Raw genomic sequence first — 20459 nt, forward strand, 5'->3', positions numbered from 1 at the left:
CCACTATATGCTACGTCAGTCAAGTGGTATTTTTGCGCAGCACAGGTCATTCCAAATCTGAGTCTATTAATACATCAGGTAAAATAAAACGACTGCTGGTCAACAATGGGATGTCGATATTACAATACACCATCTTGCGTCTTTTGCGTAACCTCGTTGATAGCGCTTGACTGATTATAACACCTTGCTTTCAATATATTTTGCTAAATAAATAAAAGAAACTTACTCCCAATGTTGTGCTATATATAGAGAGAGATATAAAGTCCATGATTTTGTGTTCGATTATTTATACGTGAAACAAAAAAAACGCATGGGTAATAATACACGTATTATAAAATCGTTATAGAAATATTAAGTAAATAATTTGAAAAATCCGACCTTTTTAGAACGAACAATACTAGTTTTACAAAATAATCAATAAATAAACACTAAACGTTAGCCTGACTGTGTTTTGAATGTATAAGAAATACATACATTTACCATAATTAAGTGTGTACATGTACTTGTTAAAGTAATACACGCCTATTACTGCTGAAAGGCAATAATTTTCTTTCTGTTCAATCAACATTATGATCAATTGCCGCCCCTTCGCCAGCTTCCTAATTGATATTCGTGTATTATTCATAGAGGCAAAACAAAATACTTATTCTCATTATTTGAACGCCATTACATTCAGATTATAACACAACGTGATGAAAATTGTATAACTGTACATTAAGTTCTAGATTGGCGGCTGTAGATATTATTATTCTTAATTTAACCCGATTAATCTAAACAATTGTGAAAATTTACATAATAAAATATGCACCAGTTATTGGTCTATGTTGTAAAATTGCTGTATGATTTTATTAATAATTAAAAGTGGCCTAAAGGCAATTGACAACATTAACAACAACAATAATTACACTCGATATAAACCAGTTGAACATTCTGACGTATAGTGCTTGTAGCCTTACATTTATTTATGTAAGCACTACGAGTATGACATACATGACATTCTCGGATAGGAGTTGTAATTATTTTAGCACATATCACAAAATTAAAGTAAAAAATGAGCTTTGCGCGATAAATATACATGTTATCATGTTTCACTCGAGAAAACTGAGTTCTTTGATAACTTCAATAGAAGAATCCGAGGTTATTGTTTCAATATTATACTTTCAAATTATTCCCGGTCTGACGCTTCTATAACATCCGGCTTCCAGCGACAAATCTTTTAGTGGATGTATGGATTTTATTTACGTGCCTGGTAACGGAAAATTGATATAATTGAGAGTAAACGATTTTATTTATGCATCAATAAACTAGGATGTAAAAGATTTAGTTAGTTTTTGTCATCGCATTAACTTTCCATGCGTTTGATGTTTGGTAATGACGCTTTTACATCAATATGTGCTTAATAGTTGTTTTCATGTTAACGACTCAACTGAAACGTACGGGAAATGTGCGCATCACACGTTTTATGATGGTGAAATATTTTTTTCCATTAATGGTTTATTCCCTCCAAGCATTTAAAAGAGCAGAGTATTATAAGTTCATGATATTGCATACAAAACGCAATGAACAATTGGAGCTTGGTCAAGCCATTTTTGTCACCTTTAATGAAATGACTTAACATTGACAGACTCTATCTGGTTATTTAAGCGACACACATTCTAAAATAGGTTTATATTTGCAGCAATTCATTTTGAAATCCTTAATCGCAACGCGAGATTAAGTTCAAGTTCAAAAGTAAATTCGAAAGCCACCAACAACCCAACCTATAGAAAGAACAAGCAAATGCAAAACTCATTGTTATCTATAGAAACCGATACTATTCTGTTATTTGGAGCTAAGGACACCGCCCAACATGTTCTTAAATGACTGTGTACCAATTGATTAAAAACCAACATGATTTCATTGATATGATGTTTCACTTGATTTCCTACAATTATGCAATCATGCACAGGTTTTGACTTTATATGTTTGTGTGATATAATTAGGCATTAATTTTAGCTCGACATATATACAGACGTGAAGCTGACAATGTATACAAATGCATTATCATCAAATTGTCTGCAAGCATATAAGAAGATTGTTTTACCTATTCTTACTGCAAAATTGAAATAAATATTAATACGTCAGAAATTGAATCATTCAGTTGAATTTAAACTCGATGTTAGGATTTCATTACAGGGTATAATTTGTTTGGCTGCTTGTTTTTTTGATACAGGATATAGGCGTTGGGGAAAATTGTTAAGGAATTTGAATAACATCCGTTTGTACAGTTGTTTTTAAGCGTTAATATATCAAGCGTGTTAACAGGGAGTTTTTTGTTGTTGAAAATGGTTAAAGCGAAAAATACGGTGTTGTTGTTCGTTTTGTTTGTGAACGACATTAACATATTTAAACCAATGAAATCAATTAGAATTGTGGTGACTTATGTTGCGGATGCTTTTCTTTCGTAAATGTAATATGAATCCCACCAATATCTGAACGAGGTGTTTAGCCAGATTTTAATATGCATGTATCAATATAATATATTGATGATAATTTATCAATAGCTAAAGCGCACAAATACTATGTTTAATATGCAATAAAAGAATTGAATTACCGCACAATCATGAATCACCCATTCATATTTTAAATATGTATACGCGCGCGTTCTTTCCACACCTGTTTGAGTTCAGGTCATCACCGCCACCGCTCAGTTCATAACCGTCAGAGCACAGGTCATAACCACCAGCACTCAGGTCATCACCACCAGCGTTCAGGTCATCACCGCTAGCTTTCAGGTCATCACCGTCCGCGTGTATGCAATCGTCAGCCTTCACGTCATCAGCGCCAGCGTTCAGGTCATCACCGCCAGTGTTCAGGTCATCACCGTCAGCGTTCAGGTCATCACCGCCAGCACTAAGGTCACCACCGCCAGCATTCAGGTCATAACCGCCAGCGCTCAGGTCATCTCCGTCAGCGCTCAGGTCATCTCCGCCAGCGCTCAGGTCATCAACGTCAGCGTTCAGGTCATCACCACCAGCGTTCAGTATTATGTCCAAGTATTATTCGAGGGTAACGGCTTGTCAGACATATACTCCCATCCGGAATTATCAATATAGTGGCACTATTCCTAGACGACAATATCAAAATGTGCATATTATAGAGTTGCGACATCGCTTGCAATGCTATTTGGTCACCGTATTCATATTCTGTATACATCCGCAACAAATATTTTCATGGTTGCTCAAGTATTGAGTTCCACCAGTTTGCTCCACAAATCCTATTACCAAGTACGGGTTCTGGCCTCAAAAAGGTTACTACGTCTTGTCTAAGCGTTTCTTCCGACCTATGTATTCCATATTGGTTTAGGTGATTGCCGTCAAGTTATCAAGCTGAGACGATTTTGTTGTAGGTATAATATTGTTTTCTATGTAACCGTTTCTTGTTGCCTTCACCAGTTGATGTACACGAATATTGTGTGAGGTTGTTTTGGTGACACCATTTTTCTTCCGAACGGGCGGATTGTCCTGCTCGAGCAGATTCGGGGACGCGAAATTTAATGTGTACATGTTTGTTTTCAAAGATCGCGTCTGTATCACTGCCCATATTCTCCTATTCAATAAATCTTTTTTTCTTATAGCGTAACAGTCTCCAATATTATAAATCGGTGTTTTGTTTGCCATCTTGTGACATCTGTCATTTCGGCTATTACACTTTAGGGTTGCGACTTTTGCGGCATCTCTTAGTTTCGTTACTAGCAGTTTGCGATTTTGCTTTGAATTTTTATTATAAGGATGCCTTCCATAGTAAATTTCATGCGGTGACTTCGAATCCATGCTCGACATTGTTTTTGGTCATTGTTTTATATACGTTGATACTCTGGTAACTGTTTTGCCCAGTTTAAACCAAAGCTATCAGCATGCTTCAAATCGTATGCAATCTTTTGCTTCAATGTTTTATGCATCATTTCAAGTTTCCCCTGACTTTGAGGGTGATAAGAGCGAATTTTGCGAATCTTTATATTGAGAACTTTCAACAACCGTTTTACTTCCCCATCGAGTTCACGGCCTCTTTCATGCTGAATTATTTTGGTTTTATCAAATTCTGCAAATATGCGACTCAAATGTTAAGTGATTACATCGGCTGATTTGCTAGGTATGGCTCGTAACCACACAAACCGACTTAATATATCCATTACGCTTAAAATGAACTTAAATGTTTCTTTATGTACATAAATGCATGTGTCTGCATATTGACGAGATAGATTTTAAGTATATCGTGCACAGAACTGCTGCACACATGCATTACAGGTGCTTTCTTCGAAGACGTTGCATTGCTCTTCTGATAATGTGGCAGTTTAGTAATAACTTGCTTTATCTTTGCCTCTGAACCTTCAGTATATCTTCGTTTTAACAGATGATATAACCTCACAACAATGCCTTTACTTTTATGGTAATAATGCGTTCTATCCTTGCTGCCTTTTGATTCACACAAAGGCTCTTTTCCCTTTTAGTACAGTCGATTATTTTCAATCGAATAAAACCCCTTGTATCTTTGAAATCTTCGCAGTGTAGATCGTTCTTAGGGTGTCTTTTCTGCAACCGGTACATGACACGCCCCGTCCGATACCACTTCGAACATTACCCTATACTCTGTATCGGACATTAGCACGCACGTCTTCCAGCCCTTTGCTAGCGCCATCACAATCAACAACAGCAAATATATCAACCTTTAATACAGCATTAATATTAAGTTAGTGAACAATAATAAACTAAAACTCTGTTAACGGTTCTATTTTATTGCTTTTACTAAAATGTATTATCAACGTTAAACTGTTGTAATATTTTAAGAATACCATTTTTCGAAAAATCGCAAAATTAGGGAATTCCAATCTCTATTATAAGACCTTAATCAAAAGCTCTGTTCACCAAGCTTGACATACAGGTACACTGCATGATATTATTCCAATTAAATCGTTATGGTTACGACGTCATTTCCCCTCACCTGCACCGTCCGATCATATGAGACCTTAATTTGTGCGTTCCCTTATTCCAGAGCAAACGAAACATATTTTCCCCATGCGGTAACACATGGTAATACGATGGGTGGACACAGTGTCATGTAAATTTGTCAAGTACTTTGATAATGATTCAAACACTTTTAGATGCTTTGGGGCTGACCCTCGTACCCCGTTATCTCAACATTTTACAGTATTGTTTAAATTAAGGTATCGCGGGCCACGCGCACTGAGTTTAAGGGCGAATACTCTACTGTTTGTGTCGGAGCAGAAGTCAGAATCTGTCTCCGGGTTGAACACTACCGATTGTTTCCATTGGCTTATTTAATACAGAGCGCGTGATTACGAATTGCGATGGCACGTGCGCTTCATTAAGATAGCCAATGAAAAAAACTCTTAAGTATTTTAGTCCGGTGGCAGCAGAATACTTCTGCACCGACAAATTCATTTAGAGTAGTCGCCTTTTAACGCTCGCGATACGTTTATTGGCGACGTCGACGTCTTTTTATTTGACATGGATGTCGCAACATTTCCGCTACAAAATTGAATAATTGCAATATATGCATTCAGTAATTAAAATATATTTCGCCATATATAAGTGATATTTTTTACCGTGGAATATGAAGGCGATGCAAAGACGATCCTTTTTGCATTGAAGATTTCTCATTTTCGCATATAAACTTTATTACAGTATGTTGAATCCATATAGGAAATAAGTAATGAAATCGGTCCTGGTCTCGATGTATTATGGATAATACTAGTTGCGACAATCATACGTTTTTTGCTGAAACATATACTTTTCATGTTAAATGCATTTTATAATGACAATTAAACCATTAAGTAAATAGACGGGATGTATGTACCAATTTAAATATTTCGTTTAAAGACTATTGACAACGTTTTAAAGATACAAGAAAATGAACACCCACAAATATTGCACCCGTGTCCTACGTTTTGAAGAAATTAAATGTTCGCATCGGATAACAAAACGTTATCTTTAGCGTCATTGTTTTTCATTTTTTGTTATCGTCTTTCAAAATTAAAATATCTTCGTTAACATTGAAAAAAAGTCAAAATTACACCAACAAGGCTCATGCAAATCACGTTTACTTTATGTATATGACTTTGCAAAGCTTTTTATAAAATCTGGTCCCGGTGCGATCCTGGTTCGATGATTCTATCCAAGAATATTTGCCTTCTATCGCTGATGCAAAGTTAGCAAAGCTGTCAGTATCCAGCAGAAATACCGAGGAATTCACATTTGTTTTACCCAGACGGTTCCTGTAAGACTGACCTAATTTAACCAAACTTGTCGAAACTGCCTTTAACCTAAAACTTACGGGCACCTCGCTTTTCCGTTTTCCGATCAAGACAAAACAAGGATTTTTTGTCATTTTTGAAAACAACTTAAAGTTTTTTGGTCTGAAATGAATAAATATGACCGCTTCGGTCGATCTTCACCGCAGCTGTCAATTATTGATAATACTGACCACAACTGATCAATTCGGGCAATACTAACTAAAAAGTGGGGAAAGTCGGCCAAATGAACCTCGTCGGGTAATCTAGATCTAACCTGAAAGTGTTAGTCATTTTTACTTAAACTTTATATTTTTAACATGACATACACAGGTGTGCGACATTTATCGTTAATGTTGCGACATATATCGTCAGTTGAAATATTTGCGACATTTATCGTTAAAATTGCGACATATATCGTCAGTAGGATTTGCGACATTTATCGTTCCTTGCGACATTTATCGTCAGCGTTGCGACAAATCTCGTAGCCTGCGACGTATAAAGGCGATGCGACATTTAACGGCGCTACAGCTACTCGGTCTTACGTACACAGAATGGTGGGTTCACATATATTATGTCCATGGTTTAGCCGTATGTTAATGGCCATTAGGTTATAAAATCACATAGTGACCGAATCACATTTGTTAATTCTTTTTTTTCAGCCTTATGTTCATGGCCATTTGGTCTTGCGAACACGGAAGTGGTGGGATGGGCGTAAAGGGTTGATAAGGTTCACGTCCAACACAACCATGGAGGGATATACCGTGACCAACGACGTTTACAAATGTTCCTCCATTCACTAAATGGGAATGTCACTCAACCCAGAAACTTTCAACAAATGGATATTTTTCACTGAAGTAATGCGTTTTATGCATTTGATATTCATTGTTGATATATTTGACTACTAGCGAATATTTTGAAAATGTCACAAGTATATTTATATGTGGGAGTTAATATTTAAACAAATTTTAGCATTTTCTTCACTAGTTTAAATATCTTGAAGATCGTATTGATTGAAACATTCGGAGCTGACTCGGAAATGATAGCAAATGATCTTTTAAAGTCTGACCGTCAAAAAAGGAATCACGCGAGGCAAAGACGGTATGGTATTGAAAGGCTACGAATGACGACAGCTGACTGGATGATGTAAAATGTATATAATAACAACAATAGTTAATGTTAAATCCATACTTCTTACTAGAAAACTAACAGATCGTATAAATGTTATTGTGTTTAGTTTAACCTAGTTAGAACAAACGCTGATACCTTCCAGGTAATTACGCGTACACATGTATTGCCATGAATAAAGACACGGTTTATTTGAGTGTTGAGCCTGTTTAGACGTAAGAAAATGTAGATTTTATGTTTCAGGTCCACTGTTTCAGCTGTTTTATTTAATAGAGGCACTTGGTATCTCTATTTGTGTCTGAAGCTGACGGCCATAACGGACGCTACCTTCCGTTATTATATACGTAACCGTATGTTTACAAAAACCGTTAAATTATTTCATAATCGATAACTGTGTGGCAAGTCTTAAACGAGTAAAATAAATAAAATAGCACTACGAATGTGAACATATACAAATTCTTAAAAGATATTTAATAGGACTAACCTAACAAAATAACAGTAACGACAACACCAGCAGCGGCAAAGGCAACGGCAACACGATAAATAATTAGAAGGAAAATGACAAGATGCAAAATTCTTAGAATACACAGAAAATATTTTGCTCCCAACATATGAATTGAATATTTATGCACATTGTTTAAGCTCAACAACCGGCCAGCTTGTCATACAACCGGGTATCTACGGAAAATGTCAACTCTCCTTTGGCTTACAGCAGCATTTGTCTGGAAGATTCAAATCCGAACCTCCCGCTTGCATCCGAATATGGCGTTTGGATCAAGAAAGGTTGCAAAAACTTGCCTAAGCAATCGACATTTTTTGTCCGTTCATGAACTAGTTATGGACTTGCCTTGGCATTCTTTCCTTAATAATGCATGCTATTAGGATGTAAAGAAATAATACCTTTAATAACTTAACAAACTTAACAATATTTAGAAAGTATTGAGTTCGAATATTCACATCAGTCATGGACATTACCAATTACCAAGTCTCTATAATATATCTTCTAAATGTTCTACAGGCCAAGAAGTGAATGCGAAGATAGCATGTCCGTATGCGTTACTGGGGACATACGCTTTCGATTACCGGAATGACGCCACTGGTGCGTCTTCTAGCTGCACGGGGAAAGCGTTAGACATGTGCACGGTAAACACAGAGATGAAGTTTAACTACAGCGGTTGTGATCCAAATCTAACTGCATTATCGTTTTCAGGTGATACCCCATATCAAAAATATGAGTTTTAAACTAAACATTGGGCGTAATGAACTGTATAACCAAATGCACTGAATATTTATCCCGTTATTGCTTATTTTATCTAATAAATGTACGTGTATGAGGCGTTTTTAAATTCAATATTATAAAATAGAAACTATTGCATTGAACATCTACAATTAAAATTATTATATGTTTGAGTATGTACATGTATGCATTTTGCTTTTTAAAAAATTGCACTTGAACGCTAGACACAATGGCATTGTTTTAATTTATTTGTAAACTGACTATCAATTTATACATATGGCCACAATGCCTAAAGTATGTAGCATACACTGACTCAGACTATGCATATACACAGTTAAAGTTGATTTTACTTTAGATATATATTATTCTTGTCTACGTATTGTTTCTTTGTTTTAATTATATATTAACCGATGATGTACTTTTTATATCAGAATCATGGTATTTGTACACGACGCGCTTCTTATTTAACACTTTTCATTCTTTTTTCAGCGTCCAACACGGTATGGTGTGTGGACAACGTGCTGTACAACAATTTCTACTACGTCACGACGTTTAACGGAAATGATGCTGACGCCACGATCGACAACGTTACCACATTTAGATACAGTTGTTTTGTAAGCACCTGTATATTGATTTAACACCATTTTGTACACATGCATTCGATTACATAACATACATGGTCTATACATTCTGTCTATTTATCATCACCTATCGCTTTATAATGGATATGACATGACTTAGCTCATATTTTTGATGATGCATCTCACTTCGAAAGGTAAACTGATTCTTGAATTTTGCATATAAACGATTGTGTACGTATGGATGCAATTATGTGTCATTTTCTGTAAAAGGCCCTATCAACTGACGGGAGCGACGATAAAGTTTTCGATTCATATTGTGAAAATAACCATGACAATATCTTGTTGACCAGAACCAGTGGTAAATATTGTTTGTTTGTTCGTTGTTACACAATATCTGAAATTGAATCCTGAAACAATTTATCACTACCCACATATTTCTTGAGCATAAGGAACACTGAACTGATCAGAAATATGCATAACTATTGCTTTAAACAATTATTGAAATTAAAATGCAATTTTGTCACCAAATTATTTGCATATTTAAAATAAAACATGTTAAATATAATAAGCATACAGCAGACAGTTAATCTTCATTTAATTTTTTAGCATCATATAATTGTTTTACAAGATACTAATATGTTGCGAATTAACTTATTATGATACTTTTGTGAATAACACAAGTTGACGTATCACTATGTATTGACGAGAAATATATTATGTTTATTTCAGCTTCGCCATGTCGTAAGTATGATCTATGTTTTTATTACATTTTTTAACGGTCCTGCCGTTAAACTTTTCAGTTACTGGCATAAGTATGTGCACATCGTACTGGTAAACCGGCTTACCCATGAAAAACGTGATTGTGTTACATGACCGACGAAAACCCCATCTAAATAAACAAAATAAACCGTCCTGGAACTGTTAAAAAGTTCACCCATTATCATTGCTTGTAGTTTGTCTCAGTGGTTGAATTCATACACTTAAAATGTAATTTTATTTACTTATTACTCTTATACAACGACATCATAATAAAAATACAGCGATATTAAGCTCGCGATCAACTTAACGCAACATATAAAACATATATGATTGGACTTATAGATTAAATGAAATATCAATTATATCTTTACTTGCATTACTGAAATGCTCGTTTTGAATGCAAGCAAATACTTTTTTAAATGTATACATTAAGCATATTTTTATTAAAAATATCGAAAACTATGAGTATGTTCATTGTATTCGAATAGTTTCATGTTCGTTGTGAGCTTTGGTATACTGTTTACATACAAATAACATATTTGAGTTTTCAAGTACTTTACTTTAAACATGCCTTCGCTGCAGCGTCATGTCCCATTCTTACCGCTCCCGCTAATGGCGCTGTGACCTACAAGACAGATGGCGCTGTCACCAATGCCATCTTCACGTGCAGCAGTCAATTCTCATTGGCTGGTCCAGCTTTCCGCACGTGCCAAGCAAACTTTACATGGTCGGACCAAAACCCCACGTGCAGTAAGGAAATTTTGAGTACTTATGTTACGATTTATAATCCACGTGTATTTTATTATTTGAGTTTGGTCATTTTTGTAACTGGTAAGTATACATATTAATGCACATTTATTTCGGAAGTATTGTGTCTACATTTGTTTTGTTTGTTAATTTTGCGGTAAATACAGAATAATAATGTTCACCGAAAGGTATTTGATATATATCATGTTTATTAAGGCCATTGTCCACTTTACACGATGCAATTTTTGTTTTCAGCATGTATTGCTCCGAGCTCGTTTGCCAACGGTTCTGTGTCCATATCGTCGGACGGAACAACCCTGTCATACACGTGCAAGGCGGGTTTCGTACTCGTGGGAAATCAAACACGCACGTGCATGGGAAGTCATTCATGGTCAGGAGCACCTCCGACATGCAGTAAGTCCCTTTGCTAGAACACAACGTATAAATTAGAATGGCGTTATGTGTTATTTTTGGAAATTCTACATATTGTAAATCACGCATACAGTTTGATAGTGACTTACTGTATATTACATAAAATGTATGAATAATGATTTAAATGACACTCGCATATATATGTAACGGGAATTATTTTCATCATTTGGGACTATCAGTCAGCAAATTCTGAAGACATCCAGGCATATAAAAATTTAACGCCTTGTATTTTAGCTGCATGCGTCACTATAGCAGCAACCCCGGGCTTATTGACGAACTTGACGTCCACCGGTCTCACGACGGTGGCTTATTTCACGTGCATCGTGGGATATACTTTGACCGGAAGTGCGTCAAGCACGTGTCAGACTTCGGGAAGTTGGAATATTGTTGCAGCAACATGCGGTAAAAATGTTATTATTATTAACATTTAAATCAAACTTGTTAATATTTATGTATTTGTGAATTAATGTATTAGTTTATTTACACGTGCAAAACATGTACACATCTTCTGAAATATTACTTCATTCAATAAACAAACTAAAACGTAATATGTTGTGAAATCTTAATCTGCCGTCGTTGTTGTATTACTAGTATCTTTTTATCCACATATATGTTTGAGTATGAGTAACTAGTTCCAACTTGATGTTTTATTTCATTGAAGCTCTACTATATGTCGGTCAAGTATATATCACTGCATTTTTGTTTACATTGACATGATTATTTTGCGAATCGCTTAGGATGCTGTATGTGTTAACACTGTTAAATGCGGTTACAGTCGCATGTCAAACGCTTACCATAAGTGGCAGCATGACACATTCTATGACAACAAACGGCTATGTAAGCGTTGTGACATTCTCCTGCAAATCCGGGTACACACCTAGTGGTGACGTCAGCAGAACGTGTGGGACAGCGGGCACGTGGAATGGGACACAGTCTACTTGCGGTATGCACAGATGAGCATTTTAAAGTACACGATAAGTTAAAAAAAATTGTGTCAATAACCCTTCGCTAATAATTTCAGTAGTTAAACAAATTTGAAATAATAATCTAGTAACGGACGCAAATGAACATATATATTCACACAAGGACAACAATGCAAAAAACGTCTTTTTTACTTTCTTGATAGTGTCACACATATGTTATAATGGTGCCTAATGAAATGAAATCGCTATATGTTTATAACATCTTATAGCAACGTGCTTGTAACTTGCAGACTGTATAGATTCATCACCACCCATTAATGGCACAATGACCAGAAATGGCACGTTCGCCTACTTCCGATGCAATGCGGGCTTTGTCATGACCGGTTCGGCCATCAGCGAGTGTCTGTCCAACGGCACAGGATGGAGCTCTCCCACTCCCACATGCAGTATGGTTATCAAAATGTGGACTATTAAAAAACAAACAAGGATTTTCTGTGAAAAATAACTTAACATAATATGAGCTACAATTAATGACGCATACCATGCATGCAGTTGCAATAGGCTAGTTTATCAGACATGTTCTTATTCAAATTGTTCAGTTGCAATAGGCTAGTTTATCAGACATGTTCTTATTCAAATTGTTCATCTTAATAAGACATCCTTACTTTTGATGTTTTATAATTTCAATACTACTACTGATGTTTCATAACACTACTTGCTTAAAGGTGTAATTAACGTGTTTTTGTTGGAAAAAGCAAATGCGTTTCTGAGTGAAGATGATATAAAATTGTTGGTTAAAGTGCATACAATAATTGCATAACACACATGTTCAAGCGCACTGTACCATGTTTTCCTCAAGATGCATGCAGCGTTCTAAGCAATGTGATCGGTGGCAATTACACATTGTCATCCAACGGCACGACGACGACGGCTACGTACACCTGCAGCACGGGATACACCATATCTGGCGTGACGTCACTCATTTGTCAGTCTAGCGCCGTATGGAGTTCTAGCCCACCGACATGCGGTAATGTATTGGGCACATATGTATGAACTGGTATTTCTATTGTCTATGTTGTCTATTTCGTGAATACTTTATTTCAACAGATTTGTCTGACTGCCTTTGCACGCATTCTTAAAGGGGCCTTTTCACGTTTTGGTAAATTGACAAAATTAAAAAAAAAAGTTGTTTCAGATTCGCAAATGTTCGTTTTAGTTATGATATTTGTGAGGAAACAGTAATACTGAACATCTACCATGCTCTGAAATATCCGTTATATGCATTTTTTTAACGATTTGAACACCTGAAAATTATAAAGCGTTGCAATGCGAAACGATTGAATAATTTGGAAAGTTCTGTTGTTGTCTTTATATTTTGGGAAACTACGAGGATTGCTTATATAAGTAAAAATAACATCAGCTCATAGCATGGGCACGGATGGTCGAGTTGTCTAAGCGGGAGACTTTTTACTCCAGTTTTTTTTACTGGAGATTATTAGGTCCAATGTTTAAATTTATCAATTAAAAGCATTAAATTAAAAGCTTCAATATATGCCAAAATCCGGGAAAATGCCCCTTTAATCAAAAATATTATATTATGCTTTAATAGAAACGCCTTTTCGTGAACATAGTAATACTATCACAAGACATACTGACTCATTGTAGCGCCGTTAAATGTCGCATCGCTGTTATATGTCGCATCGCCGTTAGATGTCGCACGCTACGAGATTTGTCGCAACGTTGACGATAAATGTCGCAAGGAACGATAAATGTCGCAAATCCTACTGACGATATATGTCGCACAAATTTCAACTGCCGATATATGTCGCAACACTAACGATAAATGTCGCACACCTTTGTAAGTTATGTTAAAATGAAAATTTGAAGTAGAAATGACTAAAACTTTCAGGTTAGATCTAGATTATAGGGGTTTTCCACTACGACCCGATTCCCCACGATTTGTCCCGATTTCCAATATTTTGAGGTCGGGGACATTCGTTACTCAATTGGCGAAGGTCCTAACTCATTCGTAGCTAGTCGCGGGCGAGTCGTGAGCTCCCAAAAAATCGCGGCCAGTTTTAAAACGTGTTTAAAATTTGACCAAGACCTCCAAGACTGAATTTAATCGCAGTTGACTCGTAACAGTGTCGTAGTGCGTTCTTGGGCGTCGTATTGGAATCTTAGGTAATTCGTGACTCAATCGGGGAATCGGTAATCACGTGATCTGTCTACGAATCATTTAAGACTTTGTCAAGACTCTCAAGAGTTCAACCAGATTGAGTTGCGAGCCCGCTAAGATTCTCGCGATTAAGTTACGAAACAGTAACGATTTTGTAAAGAATGATAAAGAGATATTTTTTCCATCATGTTTTGTTGTCGAATAACCCACAGTAAGGAGTATAGATCCGTAGGAATTAAATCACGAATGCGGAGCACGAATGCTTTGATAACACGAATCTATACTCCTTACTGTGGGTTATTCGACAACAAGCCATCTTAGAAAAATATTATTTCTATTCTTACACGATTCTGATTTATTTGCTTCAAGCTTTTGGACGTGAACTATATTTTTCAATACTCCGCCCTTCTTAGTACAAAGTTCACTATTTAGTGACGTCATTGAATTGCACAAACATTTGACGTCGTTTTCATTCATAAATATTTTGCAAATTACGTCACTTTCATTGAGAACAACACTCATTAAAACTAAATGACGTCACATGTGTTAATTCTTCTGAAAAGCTGACATGCTATAAATGTTTTCTTAATTACGTTTCTTAACAAACAAATTCTTAGCAGGCGTGGTCATGCCACTTATCACCAAATATACAATTTGTTGTTTCATTACATTAATATACGTGCTACATTTTTTACATTTCTTTAAGAGCGAGATTTAAGCACGTGCATTTTACTGCAATATTTTCTATATTTATTCGGAACTATTTTCGAAACATTAAGCTCCGCCCATAATTTATTGCAGAATAACCCACACTTTATTTCCTTTTTTTCTATAGAAAACAAGTCGCGTGACGTGTTAGAATCAATATCAGTAGATATTGGTGCCGAATTTATGGGTGCGTTCGGTGAGGTCCTAGCTTAGTCGTGACCGATCTGCATCGTTCGTAGTACAGTCGCAGTAGATTCTTACACATCGTAGTGAAGTCGCGACCCTATTCGCAAGACTTCAACCGAACCCCACGATTCGTCGTAACTCAATCGTACCACTGTCGTAACTGAATCGTAGACTGTCACGAGTCTTCCCGATTCAATAAATGTGAGAAATCGTAGCGAATCGTGAGCTTGTTTTCGTAGTGGAATAGGGCCATTAACCGACGAGGTTTATTTGGGCCGACTTCCACCAGAATGGTCAGTTTTTAGTTAGTATTGTCCGAAATGGTCAGTTGTTGTCAGTATTGTCCATAATTGGCAGCTGCGGTGAAGATCGACCGAAGCGGTCATATTTATGTATTTTCGACCAAAAACGTTAAGCGGTAGTCACAAATGACAAAATTCCTTCTTTTAAATCGGTCGGAAATCGGAAAAGCGAGGGGCCCGTAAGTTTTTGCTTTGGGTTTAAGGCCGTTTCGACAAGTTTGGTTATATAAGGTCAGTCTGACAGGAACCGTCTGGGTAGAACAACATGTAAATGCCTAGGTATTTCTGCTGGAGATTGACAGATTTGCCATCTTTGAATCAGCGATAGAAGGCGAATATTCTTGGATAGAATCATCGATCCAGGATCACACCGGGACCTCTGGTCCCTACCTTTGTGCTCAGCTCTTTGGGTAATTATGGTGCCGGCAAAGGAAAATGCCTTTCCATGAAAACTGCCAGGAATTACGGGTTCTCTTCTTAAGGTAGCGCACCCCTAATGATTTCCCGCGATTTATTTTACGATCATTGCCGATCTTCAATGATCGGTTATTTCCGCGAGATGCATTTTATTTTTTTCAAACTTCGAATTTTGATTTATGTTTACGTAATTCCTTAAGAATACATTATTTTCACAATAAATATTGACTTTGATCCAAATCTGAAAAATACGATTTCGCGATTTCTTCAAAGATCGACAAGCCTTTTTACCTGTTTACTTATGGATATCAAATTTAAGCATATTTGTGCAGTAGTCGTGGCCGAGTGGTTAAGGCGATGCGATAAACAACTTTTGTGATCTTACCGCGTAGGTTCGAATCCTGCCGACATTGCATACTTTTTTGCGACGCGTTTTATTTCTTTTCTAATGTAATTTGATTTAATATAGCATATAACTATGTTTATTGTTAAATATGTTAAAATGTTGATGCACATCCTTTAATTTTTAAAATTAAAACAACGTTATGGCTAAATTGGGTGAATTACTGCTGAAAATACGAATGATGCATGTTGCATTTTTATTTTTATTTAAAAAAATAAACGGTAAAGCTGTCTACTTCATGGTATTTTTGCCGTATATAGTGTTTCTATAAAAACTAAGTTTAAAATATAACTTAAATGATAGTATTTTGAATTGTATAAACTTCGTTTTTAACCGACCCAATTTTTACTTGTATATGTTTAAAGTAAATGCGGCCATTTTTGTGATTGGTTAGTTTAAAGAGTACGAGTTCAAATTCCAAAAGGATCGGGAATCTAATAAAACAAAATTACTGTGTACGGAGGATGATATTTGACATTGTTACTATCCAAAAACTTTTATATTCACGAAAGTAAAGGAAATAACTAACAGAAGGCTAAGTTCACTGATAAACGGGGATGAGGTATTTTTCACTAGATTGATAACTCTGCAGCGAGCCAGTGAATCGGCGACATAGAATACAACTGCCTATATGTTAAGCATTAATTGAAGGCAACGATATTGACAAAATAAAAAGAACATATTATTCTTCAGTTAGTTCATCAGTATGCCAGTACAAACTCCGGCATATGCCATTGCGTCTGCAAAATAGTAATACATTAACTAAGATTGATACATGTACTACAGTCATGTAAGTAACATACAATATTCAATACAATTTTATCGTAATTTGTGTTGCTGTTATAATGTTACAGTTTTATCACATCTTACAACATTTGGCCACTCTTGATAACAGCAGTCCATTTAGCACAGGGAAATCAACAACTGGCTACTCGAGCCAAGAATTATAAGAATTGATTGGGTCAATATTGACCACAACCGACCATTTCGGACAATACTGACCGCAACTGCCAATTATGGAAAATACTGACCCAAAATTGACCATTTCGGACAATACTAACTAAAAACTGACCATTCTGGTGGAAGTCGGCTCAAAGAGACTCGTCGGGCAATCTAAATCTAACCTTAAAGTTTTAGTCATTTTACTTCAAGTTTTCGTTTTTAATACGACTTACAAAGGTGTGCGACATTTATCGTTAATGTTGCGACATATATCGGCAGTTGAAATTTTTGCGACATTTATCGTTAAAGTTGCGACATATATTGTCAGTAGGATTTGCGACATTTATCGTTTCTTGCGACATTTATCGTCAACGTTGCGACAAATCTCGTAGCCTGCGACATATAACGGCGATGCGACATTTAACGGCGCCCCACGCATGTTGTGATATTATCATTAGAAGATGAATACATATTACTGAAGTTTCGCTTAACCCGTGTTCTTTGAATTCAAGATATCAATGAATGCGATCCCGACCCTTGTCAAAATGGCGGGACATGCAGCGATGGCATTAACGACTACGAGTGCGCATGCGCGGCCGGATATGAGGGCAATAAATGCGATATCAGTAAGTTCATTTAGGTTTTCTGTTTCCGTTTTGTCTATGCTTCGCAACTATTTACAAATTCAATATCTACATAAAAGTATCAAAATGAAACACATATTAACATATTTACATTGTACTTTGAATTTTAAAAACTATTTTTGTAATTAATGGAGAATTATAGTTCTTAATTAATCTAAATCAAAATGGGTATAATTTTCATAAAAGTTTGTTTTATGTATACACAAAAGTGTTTAAAATATACAATATGACGATTAAAAATATAGCCTAAAAAGTTTTGTAAATGGAATAAACATTTGTGTCTATGATAAAAAACTATAAATATTCTATATTTTTCTACAGACACAAATGAATGCGCGTCCAGCCCATGTGGTAACGGAGCAACTTGCATTGACAGTGTCAACTTGTACGAATGCGCATGCGTGGCAGGATATGAAGGGGTCCACTGCGAAATTGGCATGTATCTGCTATCTAAATCTATAAAAATTAATTAATATAATATGTTAAATAATATAAATGCGTAACCTCTAAAAATTATGCTTTTAACTTATATGCATTAAGAATACATATGGTGGCAGTTTATCTTCTTGTTATTGAAAATTTGGGCCTATTGCCAAGTTTTGACATTTCATAACAATTAATGAGGGACATATTATTGTATGTGCATTAAGGCTCATGGCCACAGATTTTTGTATTTTTAAAGCCCATTAACATATTTACCAACCAAACCCGTTGGAATATAAAAGTGTCCAAAACCAGGATTCGAACCTGGGATCTTAAGGAGCAAGATCTAACGCGTTATCACTGCACATCTCTTGAGTATAACTTCAACAGCGACATCTTAGTAAAACGAGTAAAAAATAATATGAAAAGCGTTACAAACGCATTATACTTTTACTGATTCCGATTGATGTTTCGTGTAACGACAGTTTCAAGATAAACCTCGTACATAACTGATTCATCCCGCCAGTTGGAAAAAGAATTTACAAATTCGTACCGACATCTGGGTAAATACTTCATACAATGGTAAATCTTCTTTAACTGTATAAGGGTGTTGTATGACACCTTGCAGTTTTAATCATTAGAATATGACGAACTAGAATTAGACGCATTTATAAAAATAAGAAATACTCTCACTTTGGCAAAATCATATGATCTGTCGTATGGAACGGTTTTTGAAACGCACTAAAAAGTAGACCTTTATCAAACTTCTGTCTTTTACAATAGCATTATAAAAAGTAATGTAATTACGAACGTCATTATCGCCACACTAAAGGGTCACGTTTTACGTCGTTAAACATTATAGATAGACGTTTGCAATTCTCACAGGGCGAATCCTGAACATTTTTTACCCTGGCGGGTATACTTCTTGTAGATATTGTCTGATGCATTCGCATTTTCGGGAAACACATAATAATTATGTGTTTCACTATTAGTTTCAATTTTGGGACGCGTTTTCAAGTCGCATGCTTTGGCGATATTTTATAATGCAAACTCCACGTTACATACAGAATGCGTCACGGTTTGTTGGTCAAGTGGCTCATAATTCATAATACTGCTGTCATTTGTTACAGATGTTGACGAATGCGCCAGCTCTCCATGCCAGAACGGCGCCACGTGCAAAGACCACGTGGCCGGATACACTTGTCACTGCGCTTCCGGTTGGCAGGGCGTCCACTGCGAAATGGGTACGTACGAACACGTGTTAAATGCCCCCCTCTCCCAACCCCAAAGTCGACTATACATGTTTGCTCTCCGGCTAGTGAAGTTTTAGGCACATTGATCAAAAATCAAAGCGCTGAAATTATTGTTAATGTATTTTATTCAGATGCGAACGAGTGCGCCTCCAGCCCGTGCCAGAACGGCGCCACGTGCAACAACCTGCTTGACGCGTACACTTGCACGTGCGTGCCGGGATACGAGGGAACTAACTGTAATACAGGTGAGGGTTAACTGAGAAATGAAATAAAAATTAGCAGTGTAATATTTTTTAGTTATTTTAAACAATGTTATAACAAGCAAACGACTGCAGTCGAATCTATTTTCAAACGTTCCGTCGATTGTCTTCATTCATATCTAGCGAAAAAGTCATTTATTGTTGATTTCAGCTCCATAAAGATTCTCGTTTTAATAAAGCAGTGGTCTTATTAGGCCTTAAAAGTCGCTTTATTTAGAACCGACCCTCAATTTTGGCGCCGATCTTGTGTAATTACCACTGTAGCGGTACCCAGAAATATCTATGGAAATTTTGCGCATGCGTCAACTTTGCTTCTCATGGCTTGTTTATTTCATTTCGGTCACCGTTTTTTGCCATCTGGTTGAGATGCATTTCTTAGCAAAAGTATCAATGAATCGGAATGGAAAACGAGTGTTTATAAAACGGGTTACGGGCGGCAGCCCCTAAAATAAGTAATTCCGCTAATTAACTGTTACATTTGCTTCGCTGTTTAAAGCTACGAGCCTATATTATTCACTTCTTTCATTTCCAATCTGAAAATTTTCAGCTGATGAAAACGAGAAGGGTGACTTAAAGTAACGATCACGCTAAAAAATATCGAATATTTCGTAAAATAAAGCTAATCCCTACACAAATCATTTATCAT

General features: G+C 36.1%; 1 protein-coding gene across 1 annotated transcript in view; it reads left to right on the forward strand.

The window, feature by feature from the left end:
• Nucleotides 1-7328: 7328 nt before the first annotated feature.
• LOC127835850 (fibropellin-1-like) overlaps nt 7329-20459 on the forward strand; it is a 64581-nt gene continuing 51450 nt past the window's right edge. The window contains exons 1-13 of the mRNA XM_052362277.1: nt 7329-7395; nt 8060-8200; nt 8436-8627; nt 9144-9260; nt 10577-10744; nt 10997-11155; nt 11408-11575; nt 11949-12116; nt 12387-12542; nt 17746-17859; nt 18199-18312; nt 19431-19544; nt 19685-19798. Coding sequence (XP_052218237.1) covers nt 7329-7395; nt 8060-8200; nt 8436-8627; nt 9144-9260; nt 10577-10744; nt 10997-11155; nt 11408-11575; nt 11949-12116; nt 12387-12542; nt 17746-17859; nt 18199-18312; nt 19431-19544; nt 19685-19798 — 1792 coding nt within the window. The remainder of the gene's footprint in view (nt 7396-8059; nt 8201-8435; nt 8628-9143; nt 9261-10576; nt 10745-10996; nt 11156-11407; nt 11576-11948; nt 12117-12386; nt 12543-17745; nt 17860-18198; nt 18313-19430; nt 19545-19684; nt 19799-20459) is intronic.

Source organism: Dreissena polymorpha, chromosome 6 (assembly GCF_020536995.1).
Source record: "Dreissena polymorpha isolate Duluth1 chromosome 6, UMN_Dpol_1.0, whole genome shotgun sequence".
NCBI lineage: Eukaryota > Metazoa > Mollusca > Bivalvia > Myida > Dreissenidae > Dreissena > Dreissena polymorpha.